This window comes from Electrophorus electricus, chromosome 26 (genome assembly GCF_013358815.1).
Source record: "Electrophorus electricus isolate fEleEle1 chromosome 26, fEleEle1.pri, whole genome shotgun sequence".
Taxonomy (NCBI): domain Eukaryota; kingdom Metazoa; phylum Chordata; class Actinopteri; order Gymnotiformes; family Gymnotidae; genus Electrophorus; species Electrophorus electricus.
In genome coordinates this window covers 2,272,032-2,290,436 of record NC_049560.1, presented here as the reverse complement: position 1 = coordinate 2,290,436, position 18,405 = coordinate 2,272,032, and the positions used below count along the sequence as shown (strand labels likewise).

The window sequence follows — 18,405 nt, the reverse complement described above, 5'->3', positions numbered from 1 at the left end:
CTGGAGGCGGTGTGTGAACGCGGCTAGCTCGGGCCAAGCATGGCCCCACCACACTCATCCCTGTCACCGCCACATGATAATTACCCATACGTCAGCTTAAGGCCTGTTCAACGCTTTCCATTATCAGCCATAGCTCACTGCGAAGTGGGGAAGAGGGGGGGCGGACATAAGGAAAAGGAGGGTTCGTGGATGAGGTGCGGAGGCTCATTTAAGCATAAATCAGTGTGTGGGGGGGTGGGGGGGGTGTTTCTCTGTTTCCAACCTGGTCTCTGAAGTCCTGGGGGAACTTCCACAGCACTGTCGGATCTGTAAGCAATTGACAGACAGCATTAATCAGTGGCTGCACGACACCACACACCATTCAGAAGACATACATATTAATGAAGGGGGTGGGGGCAAGGGTGGCTTCTCCTATGTGCCAGCACACCGCAGCAGAGAGCAGAAGCATGAGGATTTCTGCATATGCTAATATGAGCTGCACAGAGACCCACAGACATACAAATTGCACATGGTATGAAAATTTCATATTGCACAAAACCTTAAGAAATGTGCATAGCATTATTGGTGATATGATCATAACTTTCATTATTATCATTAACAATAATATGCTCTGAGGTCAGAGCTTCTTTAACATGGATGGCCAATTCAAGAAATGTTTTTTTCAGCACTGGGTAAAAAATGTACGGCTTTTAATCTATTCAAAGTAACCATACTTTTCCTTGATTAGCGAGCTCTTCTTGAGAATTAGGCACACCTGCATTAAAAACTGTGACCAAGATGAACTCTGAACAAAGGTCAGAATTGAGTTTAGTATGTACAAATGTAGACACCACCACCCACATTTATTATTAGGGAGGCTGCCTGAGATCAGCTATGGATGACATCTTTAGATGTGTTGTTCGGAGCTACCAATGGTCACCTGTCCTATGACACCGATGCTGTGTGAAAAGTGAAACTGCTAGCCAAGTTAGACTAAAGATAGAGATGCACCACTTTTTTACAGTTTCAAATACAACAAACTTAGAGGAAACCTTTTTTCTGTGTAAGCAGTCACTGATTGGTTAAAAACCACATACAGGAAAGCTAGGTTCATAAAACCACTCAGCATAGCACCATAGCTGGTTGACAGTACAGGAAATTAATGGAAAAGTAGAATCAGGACACGTGTTACTGTTATTTAATCAAGTGACTTGATGGATGGTGAAAGATGTGAAATATACCAACATCTCTGCATTTTTGGTCCTTCTGGGATTTATTGCTTTGGAATAACGACACTTCGCATTCAGCAGTCAACCTCTTTCAGATCCTGTTAAATCCTGACAGGGGCTCTAATCTAGATAAAGCCACAGCAACAGGCTTGGCCCACCAAGTGCAACAAAAACAGCCGCCAATCTCACTTCTGCTAGGAGTGGCCTCACAGAGCAGTCCCCCAGGATTCTCCACTCGACCCCCCTCAGGTAAAACACTACTCACAACAAGCAACCCTTGTGCCCCTCTCTCTCTCCAGCTCCTTCTATTCTCCTATCTTATTCAGCCAGTCCAGCCTCGATATGACTTTTATTCCCCACAATGTCACAACATGCTTGGGATAGTGCAAATGTGTGTGTGTGTTGTTTGGGGGGGGGGGGGGGGGGGGGGGGGCAATGGGGCAGACAAAGGTGTATTGCATAATCCCATTGCAAGATTTCATGGTCCTCGTCTTATAAGGTTTTTCAGCAAAAACCGAAGCTCCCTCTCCCTGAGGACAGCGAGTCCAAGTCCTCCATCTGATCTGGCACAGTTAGGTCAATTTTATGTTGATTTTATGGGTGAGAGGATGGGAACCGCTGGCAGGGAGAGAGAGAGAACAGAGGGAAAGAGAGAGAAGAAGGGCAGAGAAAGAGTGTAGAAAGAGAAGACGGAGAGTGTGATGGAGAAGGAGGGGAGGAAATAAAGCAGGACAGTTAGGGTAGAGGGAAGACGCAGTGAGGAGAATGAAAACACCACCAGCGAGGTGAGGGAGGGGCAAACAGGGCTGTATTGCCCCCTAACAATGCACCTTCTGTGAGGCATATCCTGGAGGGTCCCGTATGGTGAGGTATTCAAACATACCTCAAGTCACATGCTTATTCATAGGAAGAACGGCAGGACTTGCAAATCTCTGTCCCTGTGGGGACGGGCCGGGACAGGACCCCCCCCCCCCGAGCCGAGCCCAGCCCAACACACACCCACACCGCGGGGGACTCGGATGAAAAGCTCAAAATTCAGATGAGCTCTCTTCCTAGAGCCCCACACCTCAATGTCCCACCTCAACCACAACTGGTCTCTTGCTCTGGATTAAATGTCCCATGCATTGCGCATAATCGTCATAACATCAGGCGACAAAAATATATATATATATGTAATTTTAGAGAAGCGGCCAGTAGGTAGCTGGAACATCCATAGAGATGTAGATCAGTTATGTTCACACACTCTAATGCAGGAAAGAAGACTGTGCCATGTTCTACACTTAAAACACACACACACACACACACACACACACACACACACACACACACACACACACACACACACACACACACACACACACACACACACACCCCAACTCCTAGACAAATGTTGCTTTTATTTGAAGCCTGAAATTTCCTATCCGTGCCTGCTCTGAAATCTTCGAATCCACCAGAGACGGAACGACTGATCTGTTAATCAGTGGAAAATAGTAGGCCAGAATCATTGTTCACTCTGATTTAGTCACCAACTGTCTCCTTATTTTAGAGGAGGGGGGGGTTACACTAGGGAGTGTAGTGAGATGAAGGCCCCTGTCTGAGGGTGAAAAGCTGTCAAAGAGACCCCGGTTCCTTGCCTCGGTGGGCTCCCGCTGCCATATTGTGAGCGTTGTGCGCAGGGGCGAGGCTTGCGGGGCGGACAGACACAAAGGGGATTAGTGGGTTAAGGCTGAAAGTTGAAGGTTAGGAGGGTAAACCTAACCCCTACTGCTGAGCCAGAGAGAAATGTCACCATGACAGACCTGAGGCTGCTTAATCCCCACCGCCACCACAACCCCCAGCCCTCCCTGCACCCTCTGCACCCCCCCATGTAAAGGCCCTGCCTCTGCCCAAGCGTCCCCCGGTCCTGGCGCTCTTAGAACGATACGGTTCCCAGCAGGTCTGTGAACCGCCCCAAGCTGGCGCACACGTGCTTAGACGGACGTGCGCACGCACAGACACAGGCATTCACACACCAATGTGCACACACAGGCTACAGAAACCTGGGAACAACCACAAGCTTTAACACCAAACCATGTACATTTGCTATGCCAAAATATGTGAAAAAAAGTGGTCTAAGCATCGGGAACGTCATTATTGCTCTGATATTGTTCAGTGGTTCCCACTGTCCAACAAGCTGCAGCTTAATGGACTGTGAAAATGCAAAGAAACCGTGAATAAATATGATGGCTAATGCCACAGTGATAGACCTGCTACTGGCATTGGCACTAGACCTTGCAGGACTCCAAAGCCCAGCCACTCTGTGCTCCTGGCACAAGTGTCTTACAACTGAAGCGACAGACTGAATAAAACACGCTGAATAAAAGCAACCGCCTTAAAACACGCTGCCTATTGGTGACGGCAGGAAAACAATCCAGCACAATCTTTTGACCGCCCGGGGGGACGTCATTTGACTGGGCCGCCAACACCAACTAATGGGTGAGAATTGAATTGAAATCACCTCAGAGGAGTAAGCTATTTTCGATTGCTTCTCCCCCGAAGCATAGTGGGCCAGAGCTGACGGCAAGCCCTGCAAGAACCTGGCATTGATCCCCACCTCAAGGGACCCCAAACACACCCAATCCCCACCCCCACCCCCCAACTCCCAACCTCAACCCCACCCTCAGGCATCTTGCCCGGCTAACCTCTGGCAGGACCCGCCGCCGCATGGCGGCACGCCGGCACCCCCGAGCAGCTCAGTCGTGAATCGATGTTTTGACGTGCCAGGGACGGCTGCCGTTAAAAGTCAATAGGCAGCGCTTTGATCAGGCCAAGGCTGGGGGAGGGGTGGGGGTGAGCAGGTTAACCGGCAAGTGGTGGAGAGGGGCCCACACACCCTCACCACTGACACCGCTCCTCACCCACACCTGTCTGTCGGCGAGACGAATGGTGCAGGACATACAGACGGGATGAACCACGGGGGTCAGGGCAGGTCCTGGCCCAGTTGCACAACTGGCGGAGTATGTTGACCCAGGCTGAAAGCCCTCAGCAGTTCTGTTAAGTCTAGTTGAATAAGAGGTCTGTAACAGCAGCAGCAGTGTATACATACTGGGAGATATTAGAACTAGATGGCTCTCGGGCAGTGAGAAACCAAAACGGAGGAGGAACCAGTAGTCAGTTCATCAATTACAAATCCTGCGTGAACCCATCTACAGTATGTATTTTTCTGCTCATAAAATAACAGTCGATAATCAGCCTTACATTTACAATTATGGCATTGAGCTGACGTTTTTATCCAAAGCGAGGTACAATTATGACTGAGTACTACTTGAGCAATTGAGGATCAAGGGCCTTTCTGAGGGGACCAACAGTGGCAGCAGTGGGACTTGAACCAGCAACCCTCCAATTACAAGTCAAGTACCTTAACCACTGAGCTATCACTGCCATACAGAAACTATTGACATAGAAACACATCAAGTATTCAGGAAGGCAGAAGGTGGCAACAAACAGTATCTCTCAGGTTTCATGTCTTTGGACATGACTACTACATTTAACTGGAGCTCATTCACCAAATGTGAGAGATAAGTCAATGTGGTCTAGGTTAGGCTAGTGAAAGCAAGGGTAAACTTCAATATAAAAGTCCCAGCTGTGAAACCCACTCCATGACGTACTCAAACAGCTGTTGGCACCGACACCAGCAGTAGGACAAAGGCAAAGTTTACACCTCCTCACATATGTCTGCATTCACAGGCTCGGATTCCTAAACGTTCCTGGTATTGGAAACCAGTCCATTCAAATGTCCATTCAAATTTGCAAGCATTCAAACATTTACATGTTTGGCAAATGCTATTATCCAGAGCAACTTCCAATTTCAAGCATTTTACAGAGGCAGATGAATGTAGTGTTAGAAGTCTTGCCCAATACTTATTTGTATAACATAGAGCACTTGCCCAGATGGAGCTTGAACCCCAGTCCCCTACAGAGAGACAGCACTCTTACACTATACCAATTTACACACATACATTCCACCAAACCCAAGCCTTAACAGCTATTATTTACTAAAGTACATGACCTTAACAAGGCAGTAGCATAAACCTTGACTTCCTGTGTATTCAGTCACTGTTACATCCTGTTTCTATGAACTAAAAGAAACCTGATGGGAGATATCTGATGTTAGCAGTTCCAATTATATTAGGTAAGCTGATAACTGCATATTTTAACATTGCTCAAATTATATTCCCACCAATGAAAAAGGACATTCACAAGAAGAGTGAACAAACAGCAAATGTTTGTGTGAAAGTTAAAAGTAGCTGTTACTGCATAACTAATGTCAGCGATGTCTGTGCACATCACTTGCCTGGTGACAAGTGTCTGAATGCTGACACGTCACAGATAATGCTTACTGAATACATTTTCATTGCCAATACCCCACCCTCTATGAACCTAACAGGGTCCGCGGTTTTGTCCTGGTGACATTTCATATTAATCTGTACGAGTAACTGATATGTGGAACTGAAACGCAGCCGGTTTTATAAACCTAATGGATTCAGGACATGTGGAACCTCAATACCCAAACCTAACAATTATCATGCCATTTACCACAAAGGGCGAGTCCTGCAGTTAGGACTTTTGTAGTTCATATTGGATTTCAGTGACAGTCACTTCTCTCTTCCAGTGCACTGGGGAAGTTGACTGACAGTTTTACCAAAATACAGGTTGTTTAGCAGGATAAATAAGACTCAAAGTGCCTTGACAGAAAAGAACACCACCGCAAATTATGACAACGTGCAAGGCTCCTTCGACAGTGGAAAATCATTCAACAAAGCAGGCAGGTCAGTATTCCTTGGTGACACTCTAGGACACATAACTCCTACCTTCTTCACCATGGCCCTCCGCTCCTCTCCTTATTCTCGGCCAGAGGTTAAACTGCTGAACTCTCAACCTCCATGGCAAAGCCTGATGCGCACCCCACTCACCCCCGACTCACTTATCTATAAAAGATTTATTTCGCAGTATGTAGTAGTCCGGATTAGCCCACTCCAAGGCACAGAACAAAGCCATTGTCTGTGTCCTGTGCAAAGAAGCGGCCAGTTAGAGGAAGCTGCCGCTACTTAGCGCCCACAATAATGGCATTGTAAGTGGCACACTAGAAGGGTCTGGGCTTTCTCCTGGGGCTCGTCTAGACCTTGAGCGAGCTAGTGGAGGGAAGCGGGAGAAAATCCCATCAAGCAGTCGAGTGAGAGTTAACTAAGGTTACCTGCTGTGAACCTGATGAAGATGTCAACTGAACATATGGCCAAAAAAAGAAGAGAAAAAAAAAAGTATTGTCAGAACAAGAAGCCCCCCCCCCCCTCCCCCATCCTAGAATTAAGGGGTGTGCAGGGAGAGGAGGGGAGGATGGCGTTTGAGGGCCAGGAGCAAGAAATAACTGCGGTCATCACTTTACTTCTGGATCAGTAGCTTTCTTCAAGCTATGAGCAGCTCCGCCCCCAGAGCTCACAATTAAAGGGAGTAAGCAGATTATCTAGCATCTTTGAAGCTCCAGCAGAAAGAAAACACTCGCAGTTGTTCCAAAATGGTTTTTCCTCTACCTCCTTTTTTTTTTTTTTTTTTACTCTCCTACTTGCATGCTTCAAATGGTATTACATTTCATGCTACTTTAACAAGCAAGACCTTCAAGAAAGGATGCAGGACACTGCAATGACATGCTTCTTAAAGTCATCATACTGACCACTCGCTGCCTAGGAACGTTGTTTTCATGGAAGAAGAAACCCACATGTCCTCTCCAAGTGACAGTCCGGACTTTTTACAATAAAAGCCATTTTGTTTTTAGACATGCAGGACTGTCTGGTTACTAAGAAATGATCTGTATTCGCATCATTATCTGCACCAATTGTTCTTCGCAACATTTACTACTTTTATCACTACATGTAAATAGGTTAATGTGTTCTGCAGAGAGGAATTTGTTGAAAGAGAAAAGAACACGGTTTTATGTAAAGAACCGTCAGCCTTTACATCAAGTTACAACTCACTAACATCACTAAATATTATGACCCGAGTGAATCTGAAAGATGGGTCTTTCATTACCTGAACATATTTATAGCCACTATCAGCACTTAAACCAGCAATTCCAGTCTCTTTTTTAAATGCCATTTTAGCCCACTATGCTATATTTAAGACAGATATCCATCACAATGTACAGCAGTGAAGAGCATTTTAAAATGGTATCAAGAGGAAATGTTGGCTCTACAGGGTAGCAGCAGCTACTAAAAGTGACAAAAGTTTCCTTAAAACCATGAGTTCATCACTTTCAAAACTGGTAGCTAGCTATGGGGGTTGATGCACTGCCACAGCACAAAAAAAAAAAAAGTGGAAATACCCTGTCAGTGATAATTCTCCATTGTAGTTCAATAGGTCAAAACTGAATTTGCAGCATCTAGATTTTAGATTTCTCCATGGTTCGATTCTACATGGAACTAAACAGGAATCAGTATCAGTAAGAGAAGTAATTAACATCTGGAACTTCCTGGTTTACTCATCTTTACTGTATGAACAAGAAAATGATTCTGTCACAAATTCGGTAGAATGAAATCTAATCTTTACACCAAGTTGTGAAATTAGTTGTTTCCAACAACATTGACCAGAAAAGAGTTCTCACTGTACACGGAGCTATATGGGGAGTTTACTATGTGGTATATGGATGCACATACAGATTACAAGACTCTGCACTGGGTGTGCACATGCAAGGGACTTCATAGGTCTGCCTGCTGATGTTAAGAGGCTTAAATGCCTACAGTATGGACAGCTGCAGCTGAAACTAGGAAAACACAAACAGTGAAGTCCTATCAGTGCTCAATATTAAATGACTTGGATTAGGATCCTGCAAACACAAACACACTTTGGTTGGTTGGTTGGGGTTTTTTTTAAACCATTTTGGCTTATTAATGAAAGGGTCGATTTTTCACTGTTTTTAAGAATTGATATGGTAGTAAAGAGACAACTGACATTTTTCTCTGCTCATTTATCGGAAACGTACAAACTTTTTGCATCAGCCAGCCTTTACTGCTCATCTGAAGTAAACTTCTCAGCACATCCTACTGTAAAAGTAAAAAAAAAATAAATAACATTTAAACAACCCCACAACCATTTTCCTCATGCTAAAGAAATTCAGATTTCACCATATTTTCATTGCAATATATAACAAATGTCTGCATATACATATTCTGGAACCTCTTAGTAAACAGTGAGGGAAAAAATGAATATTAGCACAAGGAAAAAAAAAAAAGCATCTAGATTCATGAAGCTGGGTAGGGGTGCAACCCAATTTCACAGCTTCATGATTGAGTGGAGGAGCATATGGATGTCGGCTATGTGACAGTCCCAGCATATCACTGTATATTAGCGCAGTCTGTCACAATACATGTCCAAAGCCAGGAATGTTTATCAACTGTCTGCATGTGAGAGGATTCCTCCCCCCAATCCTCCCCACCCCACCCCCATCTTTGTCTTAGCAGCTAGCTCTGCAATGCAACACAGGGCGAGCCGCAGCTCGAGGAAGAGGAGAAGCAAGACACAAACAAAATCTTCCTCACTCTCATCACGACTCCGCAATTTTATATGCCTGGCACAAGTTTGTGGGTGGTGAGCAGGGGGTTGGGGTCTTCTGTTGTGAAGTTATCGCTAAGTACGCTAATCATATCAGTCATGAGACTGCCTTATCACAAGGTAGGCTACATCTCACGGACATTAAAATGTCTTTACCTCTTAAAGGGGGGCAGACGTAACTCCCGTTTGGGTTTGTGAACAGAAAAGCTGGGGAAGAGCTGCAGCAGGTAATCACAAGTTGCAAACCATATGCTCACACCATCTGCCTCACACAACACACACGCACACACAAACCTTAAAAGCAGGCTACCTAAAAAGAAGACAAAAGAAAAGAAAAAAAACCTGAATTATCCATTCAAGGAGATGACAATAAGCAACTGGCCACAAATATCCAGCTCAGAGTCAACCATCACAGCCTCTCCTACTGAAGCTATGTTACAGGCCTACACATGCATCACCAGCCCATTAGGTTCTGCATCACTCAATCACCATCATTCTAAGTTAGGGCAGGACATCACACACCACACAATTCCCTATTACAGTACGCAGCATGGTCGAAGTATCAAGCTTCAAAGTTCCACCAGGTGACTGATGGGTAAACAACCGTGTCCCACTATATAACCAATCTGTACACATATGAATAGCGCATATGACCTGCACCTCCTTTTACTAAATACGATGCCCATTTGAACTGTTATAGCATGCAGATGAACTGCATTGGGAACAAATCACAGCGAAAAGACGTTCAGAGCAGCAACGGAAAGGAGAGAGGAGGGACAAGCTTGCATACTCAAATGAAAATACTGTATATGTTAATTCTGTCTGGCACTCACAGAATCACAGGGGGTAGCGCAGGCCAATCAGGTGAGGGAACACTGTGCCATGTGTGACAACAAAGACCTCATGGATGAGTCACATGACGCTCAATGACAAATAGCACCACTACGCCCTCACAAAGAAATGCACTGGGACTGACCTATATTCAGTGATGAAAAATGGACCACAGCCTAAAACGGCCAGTATTCCAACGTGAAACCCAGAAAACTGTCAGTCTCCATGTGAACATTTCAAGCAAGTTTGTAATGAGGGGAAAAATAGCCTTGTGCCAAAAGCTTAGCTTATGGTTGAGAGATTTGATCATTTGAGGGGGGAGTTTGTACAGGTTTGTGTTTGGCTGGCAGGGGGCTTGAGGATTTTGGTATTGTAGTTGGCGTGGTGGTGGTGTTGCTGAGGAAGTCATTAGTTCCACTGAAACCAGCAGTGTTCTGTCGTAGGACACTAGGAGGAAGCCATAAGAGAACAGGTTAGCTACTCCCCAATTGTGAATTTTTTTTATTTTTTTTTTGAGTTTGCCATCAGAAATGTTTTCACTGAACAGGAAGGAAAATATTTAAACAAAATGTTGTTGCTTTTTTCTTTTTTTTTCTAGAAAAACAGGATAAAAAGATAATAAATCGTCAATACTACAAATGAGGACTGCTAAACTACTACAGCAATGAATCGGGGGTCTCCGCAACCTCTGAGACACAGCTCACACCACTCCTCTCTCTCAGTGCAAGATGGAAAATAAAGCCCCTCCCAGCAGCAGAAAGACTGGAGAGAGCCTGTGTCAGGGAACTGTGAAAGTGTAGGTGAAGCACAAACAGTGTTGGTACAACTGCATAGACATAAGGAATCTAAATGTGCAGGCTTAATTATTGATTAGACTGCCAGCAATACAAAGAAACTCGAAGACCATGCAGAAAGCTCTGGCCATCTTCCCATTTTCCCACTGACCAACTCCAACAATGTGCTGAAATGAGCCCTGGAAGTGAATCTTAGCGTGATCTAGTGTGGGCTAAAGTGACCCGTACTGGCTAAGGATGCCAGTACGCTGCCGCTAACTGCCATGGCGATCAGCCCTTCCCTACTGCCACAGTCACCCTCCTCAGCCACGGCACCTGGGTGAAACCAGACCCTTCAGCTCCTGCACCGAGCCGGGAAGGTCAAACCACCCAAGAGGAGCCAGCCCCCACCCAACCCGACCACGCCGGCAGGGGTTGACTGTTCCTGTCACAGCCGCTGATCCTCAGTGCTCGTGCCAGCACGTTGCTCGCTGCTAGCTCGACTGCCAGCCGAGAGCGGCAGCGGCTGCCAGACAGCTCCGGACAGGAGGACCTGGCCGAGTCTCTTCGCCACTGACACATGGCACTCAGTGAAACGTGACCTAAAAATGTTAAATACTATGAACATCTAGAATAAAACTAATCTTCACAAATAATGAAAAACTAATAATTTGAGAGTTTATGAAGATATTTCTAGATATACTGTTTTAAGAGTGTATTGAGTAAGATGTTTGACATGATCATGTGAATCATTTCCCAATTATTGCTTAGACGGCCAAATGTATAAAGACTTCAAGAATAGTTTTAAATGTTAAAAGTCTTCATGATTGAAGAAACTGTTTGAATTATTCATTATGCCTGCTACTTGAAAGACAAAAAAATGCCTCCATATCCACAAGCCAACTGTTTACTCTGGTCATGGAAGCAAATGAATAGCAAATTAGCTTCCATGTTTAGGCTATAATGTAATTTTCTAATTAAAACATTTCAGTTTCAACCTGACTCACAACAATGCATTTAAAGTATCAGCTGGCCACCTTATATCCCTGACAGTGAACCTTTTAGCTAGCTAAAAGTCAGTGTCAGTCACTAAGAACTACAGGGGAGAAAGCACATTAATGTTTCACATACTGTCTGCAATAATCCAAAAGGAAATGACTCGCATAAAACTGACTTTGCAATTATTGATTAAAGAAATTTCTGTTTAATAGAACATTGCCACGAACATGCATTTTTGTCTGACTATAAGAAATTCATTACATTAGTGGCCACATTTATGCAACTGACCAGAGACTACGTTTAGATGTGCAGACAGCAAAGACAACTGGAACCATTTCAAATGACTAACTTATAACCACCTCCAAATATGATACATCAAATGTGAATTCAGGGCCTTCTGCCAATAGAGCACTGCTGCTATGATGATGCAAGTGCAAGAAAAAGATTCAGGGAGGAAATGCTCACACATAGCTAGCAAATAAAATGTAATGCAACATTGATGGCTAGTGTCTGACGATATGAATTTCACTTGGTGACAAAACATCACTCAGCACTAGTGAAGAAAGTTAACCTACCAAGAGAACATGACTAGGATTCACCTGAATATGAAAATCATAACGCTTACAGCCAACCTAGATACGAGTCATGTTCCTATAATGTAAATTAACTTGTCATGTGCCTATAATCTAAATCTAGAAATGCACACTCCAGAACAAATGACTTTCAGCAAAAATTAACATATTCACTGACTCTCTGCAACTGTTTCAGACTATTCAGAACTGAATTGGAGGAGATACAAAACTCTTAAGCAAAGCAGTAACTATAAATGTCCGTGAAGTGCAAATCAGTATTTGCTCACAACTTGCATACCTGGAGGTCAAACTGAATATTGCTATTTGAACGGAGGTGAGCATGATGGCAAGATCTGTCTCAAAGTAGAAGTTTTTCATCATGGCATTTTAAGACATCTTAGGTGAGGATCTATGTGGTGGTAGGGTGGGGGGGGGGACACACTCCTGCAGGAAGTTTCACATGTATAATGAGACCAGATCAAATAATGCTGTCGCCATTGACAAAGACCACCCCCCCCCCCCCCACACACACACACACACACAAAAACCCACAAGGAAATCACTATTGCCCGTTATCACTAATGACCAATCAACACCATCTTATTCACAGTGGTATCTGTTAGTCTGGCAGTGAATCATCCAAGCCTGCGCTGACCCAGAGACACAACTGAGGGCCAATGAGCTCTTCTGACATAGGCAATCACAGAGCAATTTCTCTTTGAATTAAAACTCTTTCTCCACCAAGTTATAATGTACAACCATTTAAAGGCTGTGGCTATTTGCATTCAGACAGCCTAATATAAATAAATTCTCTGATAAAATAATACATACAATAACCTTACCCAATTACTGTGAAGAATTTCATCATGCCTACATAAATACCATCCACAACATGGCAAACGTTCACTATTTTTGCTAAATTAGTGATCTGTAAGAGATTTAGCAAAAATCCTACAAGAAGCCACACTACAATCAAAATCAGATCAAAGAGAAATAAAAATGCTGGTCGTTAACAGAAAGTTTTTCACTAATTGCTGCAGCAGCGTAGTTGTAAAATTGCTTTTCAGATCCATTATCTTTATTACTTTATTACTGGGCGCAATCTGGATGAAAAGAACGGGGACGACAGGTAGCATCTGTCTCCACCTACTGCTTTGGCACAGTTAGCATCATCTGCTAGCTCTGGCGCAAGCTTGGAAAAACATCAATATGGCTCAATATAGCTGAGCACAAGCACGCCAGTCATGCTCAATGAGAGCTGGCCAAATATTCAACTTCTAACATTACAGCTGGGCTAAAATAAGCTGGTTAGTGCCCTGTCTAAGGTCCTGTCAAACCCAGCTCCACTTTAAGTTAACAAAGCGAAAGCACAAAAGCATTATGTTTCTGAAGAATTTCATAATAAAACCTGTCCTAGGAGGATGCGGGGACAGCTGCATGCAACTCAGCCAGGGATCGTCGGAGACATCCGACAAACCAAGTCATGGGCTCATCAGAGATGACCTCATGACGAGCATTAGCCTCCGTCATATGGAAACTTGGGCTACTTTGGAGATCCTCTTCACAGGCACCTCCTGCTTTGAGAAGAGTCTTAGCAGGAAGTGAAACAGAAAATTTAAATGGATGACTTTTTATACATGTCCAGTAGGTGGGGGAGGCAGAAGCACCGACCTACACACGTTTTTAAATTTGTGGTGCAGTAGGAGGATAATTACTAAAGAGAATCAGAGCTTCATGAATGTTAACTGAAAAGAAGAAAAGAAAAAAAAACAAAAGCAACAACAACAGAATGTGCTACTCTGCCATGAACACAGAACAAGTGATTCCTGTTTCAGGATGTGGTAAAGGCAGGTCTGCGCACCATCTGCTAAAATTCTTATTTTTGGAAAACATTCCAGTTGCAGCTCAATTCCAATAAACCAGGTTTTGCTGAGGTTTGAAAGACAGACAGCACATTCCCGCATACCTATAGTCTTGTAGTCCTTTACACAGCCCATGCCTAATTTCATATATGAAGTCTCAGCACACCCTACAGTAAAAATGCTCATTCATAACAGGCTTTAATATTGCTATACTAGTTCTAAATATTGCTTTAAGTTAACACACACAATTAACACAATTATGAATTTAGCAGTTCCCCTCAGGATATAGCCTAGTATGATGATTAGTATTAGCTCCTCAAATGACCACAGTATAATGCCTTGCAACTAACAGTACACCCAGTCCACCTAGACATCTTGTCCTAACATTGCCTGACTGACCTTTCTCAGATATTCTCATACACTTGGCTATTAAAAGCATTGTTATCTTAATCAGCCAGTCCTATATTGGCATATTATACAGAAAAATATCAAGCATTGGTCCATACAGTTGCCAAAACAATAATATGTAGAAGAATACTCAAGTGCACAGCAATTTAGTAATGTGAAGTGCTGCAATTTTGGGCTTATGAATGTTGACATCATGTGTTCAACTGCACCCACCTCTGAAACCTGCTGCCTCATTTTTTTAACAAACAAACAAAAAAAAAAAACTTTGATAATTATTCTTAGGGCCAGTTTCCGAGAGGCAGAGCTGGCCTAACCCTAGACTAAAAGGATTGTCCAATGGTGATTCATCATTGCAATTTAATTCAAGAAGAGGCTCAATTCATGCCTGGGAAAACAGGCCTTCCGTGTATTTTCTCCCAAATGTGGTTTAGTCATTTCTGCCAATTTAGTTAATTTAGAACAGTAAGCCCAATCTAGGAGAAGGAAGACTACCAAACACTTCCAATGAATATGAAGCCCAACACACCATGTACACTCATACAATTATAGATCTGAGATGAATCAGACGGATTGCATTATTAGAACTAGGCATTTTCATGACTCACATTCTGCTATAAATGCACTTGTATATTAATAATGAGGCATAAAATGTAAAATAATAACTACTGTCACTACCCTACCTGTCTTAGCATTAATTCTTCTGAAACGTCTTTTTTTTGGGGGGGGGGGGGGGGGTTTACAAAAACATTTGATTTGTAACAAGATACAGAAGGGGCTTAATCATATGTGAAGTATGACATGTCAGAAAGATTCTCGGTCCCTAAAGCAGTTAAAAGGTTTAAGAGAACACACTGAACTTCTCCATGGTCATAAGTCGTTTAAAACATTGCTGCACTCCTGAGAATCTGGGTCAGGAAATGAGACTAACCTCAGCAGAACATGAGGGAAGCGGGTTATAACTAAATCTGCAGACATTTTACATTTCACCTTAGTGACTGGACGAGCTGTGCTTTCCTTTTTGGTCATGGTGACTGTTGCCATAGTAGCCCACTTGTACTTCACCTCCTTAAGGTCAAAATCAATAATGAAAGATTATGGGTGTGGGAAACTGCATATGATCCATAAAGCAAAGCTCATACCTTTTGTGTAACATCTGATATCACAGCTTGCAAATTTGGGTTTGTTTTCCTCCACAAAGAAAATGGGGTCTTAGCCGACTGCTGAGTGATCATTTCCTGGTCTGTTTTTCTTCAGGCTTGATGAGAAAGAAGTTACTGTACAAACATATTTACATAGCAGCTAAATATGAAGCCTGACCAATAGCCTGAGTGCTGAGATATAGTGGAAATACTAATGTTGACCTAAACCACCCCCAGCTCTAAATAAGGGCTGCGCAAAATATTGTATGCTTGCCATGCAGGCATTGCCCTCTGTAATATGGCGAGCACACAAGGTGCCATTTTATATGCCAATAAACAGAATGCATTGTACTATATTACATTAAATAGGAGTGGTTACCTTCTTCCCATCTGAAGGGTTCAGTTAACAGTTCTAGGACCATAACCACACCTACTGAACCTAATAAATAGCCTAATATTTAAAAAATCAACAATAGATTTAAAAAACTCTGCTCTAAACAGCACCATAATGTGAAAGAGCGACCATGCTTGAGAGGCATGGGGACAGGGCAAACTGGGAAAACAGGAAGGTGCAATGGAACCAACCTAGTTCCACATTTTTATATATATATATATATATATATATATATATATATATATATATATATATATATATATATATATATATATATATATATATATAGCTAGCCAATGTTGAACTATAAGTTAAAAAAGGATTTAAAGTGCTAGTACTGAGAAAAACCACCAATGCCCCCTTTGAATCCATTTCTACGCACTTTACATAAAAAGCAGCAGTTGGTGTATACTTAATGCTATTTGGCTGGGCATTAGCTAGTAAAGTAAAATGGTACATATTGCAAAGTTTATTTCATTTTGTCCAGCAATTTAGCAGATAAAAAGCACCTGTCCAATGCACCTCATTGCCATATACTGTGGAACCACAGGTCCAGAGGTTCTCATGACTTTCTTCACACCATTCTCATCACTTTCTTCTGCCAAAACTCTACTGACAATTTCAAACAGCCTATGTTTTACATTTCTCCATTCACAGTTGTCCATAAAAAAATTAATTACTTACTTTACAGTACTAAAATAGTACTACCATGACTGGTGGACTAAAATTATGTAGGCCTACTCTTACCTGTACCTTTATAACCTTCATTGTGTGCAACTGCTGTAAATTTACAAAGATATAAAGATCTCAACCACACACATTAGAAATTTACAGAGCACAAGCATTACCTTAAGACTTTTTTCATTGTCCAAATGAAAGACGATAGACAGGCTAGATTAAGCTACTAATAGTACCATTATACAAGCATACAGCCATTCATCTAACTGACAGCCATGATGACAGGAGTAATTTATTGAATTATAGTCTTGGCAAAATGTTAGTGTTTAGGGTACCTATGTAATGCTGCAAAAATACTAAAACCATATAACAGAACACCGCCGATTTCATTAAACAGGCAGCATCTTACGCCGATGTTCGCTATCTTGTGTTATTTTAAAGTCTGCACTATACAGTGGTTGCTAAAACATCAGAACATAATTGAAAGGAGAGGCGCTATGCGCGCAGGCCGAGGGCTTGGGTGTGCAACAAGTGACAACGGACAGACAAGAGCTGAGGTTTTACAAGGTGACTAAAGTTGCAAGACTTTGCCTCTTTTAAATTAGAGACAATCAGATAATTCACCTTAATTTCAATTAGCTAACCCTAATCACTCACCTTCATTTTCGGACGACGGACATGCCACTTGTAGCACCAAATCAAATGTTCTCTCAGGATTCTCGCTGCAACAGATAACAATCACGTTTTTTTTCCCCTTTTTTTTAAATTTTAAAAATACACAATACATTTTCACTATCGCCAAAGAAAACCCCCATCTAATTTTATGTTGCACACTGATGCGCTTTACAGTTATCAGCTGTTTCTGAACTTGGCTTTTCCTCTTCCGTGAGGACGGATCACCCGCACCAGTAGTTAGCTAGTTTAAGCATACAACTAGGTTACCTAACCTAGCTAGCTAGCTAACTAACAAGCTAACGTTTGGAGTTCAACTGGACGCAGTCTATCGCATTTTGTATGAAATTCAAAATGTCTCAAAACGGACCAAAATTTAAGGTGCTAAAATATCTGCGGAAGCTTGGACCGTAACCCCTGTGCCCCCGACTAAAACCAGTAGCTGAGGCGTTTTCTAAAGGACTGGTCAGCTCGACCGGCGGAGAAGACGTCTCCTAGCCTGAATGCTATCTCAGCCTAAGAGCTAGTCAAGAAGTTGGTGAGCAAATTAATTTCAATGCGATGACACTAGTCAGCTTGTAAGAAACGGGGCTTCTTCGCACTTTGCTTCGGTAGTCACAACACCGCAAATAAAGGTTGCTGAGAAAACAACCAGCTCGGACTTACTTTATCCTGCTGTCCATGGCTAGAACATCGCGACACCTCTCGCCGGCTCGTCTTGGCGGCAGTCGCGAACCTCACGCCTGTAAGATGCTACCGTTTGGAAACCCTTTGCTTTTCTGGCTACCTAAAGCATATTTTAGGATCCGTCATATCTATTATGCATGTAACAACTTTCTTCCCGATAACTTGAGCTCGCCACTGGCCGTTTCACATCTCCTGTCTTCTGCGAGCACCAGGAAGTGCTGACGCACTGTGACGTCATGCCGTTTGATCAACACCTGGGCGGTAAAAGGGTTTCAAACGCCAAGATCCTGGCCAAGCAGTTTCTGTACCCACAGATCACTAATTATGCCCATTTTGAAATAAACTAATAATTTTGTCTATTCCAAAAGAAAGAAAATCCACCTGTTTTAGAAAAAAAACATGATATTTCTTTCCATTTTCTTCATTTTAAAGTTTCTCCTCTGTTGCATCAGCATTTGCAGACACACCAAGTGACTGGTGTGTCACAGAGGCTACTGATGTGCCAGAGCATACTACTGTCATGCTAGAGTCTACATGAAGTCGTCTAGAATAATGTGACTAATAATAACGGAAGGTTGTAGGCTCGTGGTCTTGCGAAGGA

General features: G+C 42.9%; 1 protein-coding gene across 2 annotated transcripts in view; it reads right to left on the bottom strand.

Moving 5' to 3' along the window:
• Nucleotides 1-18,004, bottom strand: part of dennd1b (DENN/MADD domain containing 1B) — a 72,582-nt gene extending 54,578 nt beyond the window's left edge. For both annotated transcript variants that reach the window (XM_035523299.1, XM_035523300.1), the window contains exons 1-3: nt 17,784-18,004; nt 17,103-17,167; nt 263-306 (exon numbers count right to left, since the gene is read on the bottom strand). In XM_035523299.1, coding sequence (XP_035379192.1) covers nt 263-306; nt 17,103-17,167; nt 17,784-17,800 — 126 coding nt within the window. In that variant the 5' untranslated portion in view covers nt 17,801-18,004. The remainder of the gene's footprint in view (nt 1-262; nt 307-17,102; nt 17,168-17,783) is intronic.
• Nucleotides 18,005-18,405: the final 401 nt, after the last annotated feature.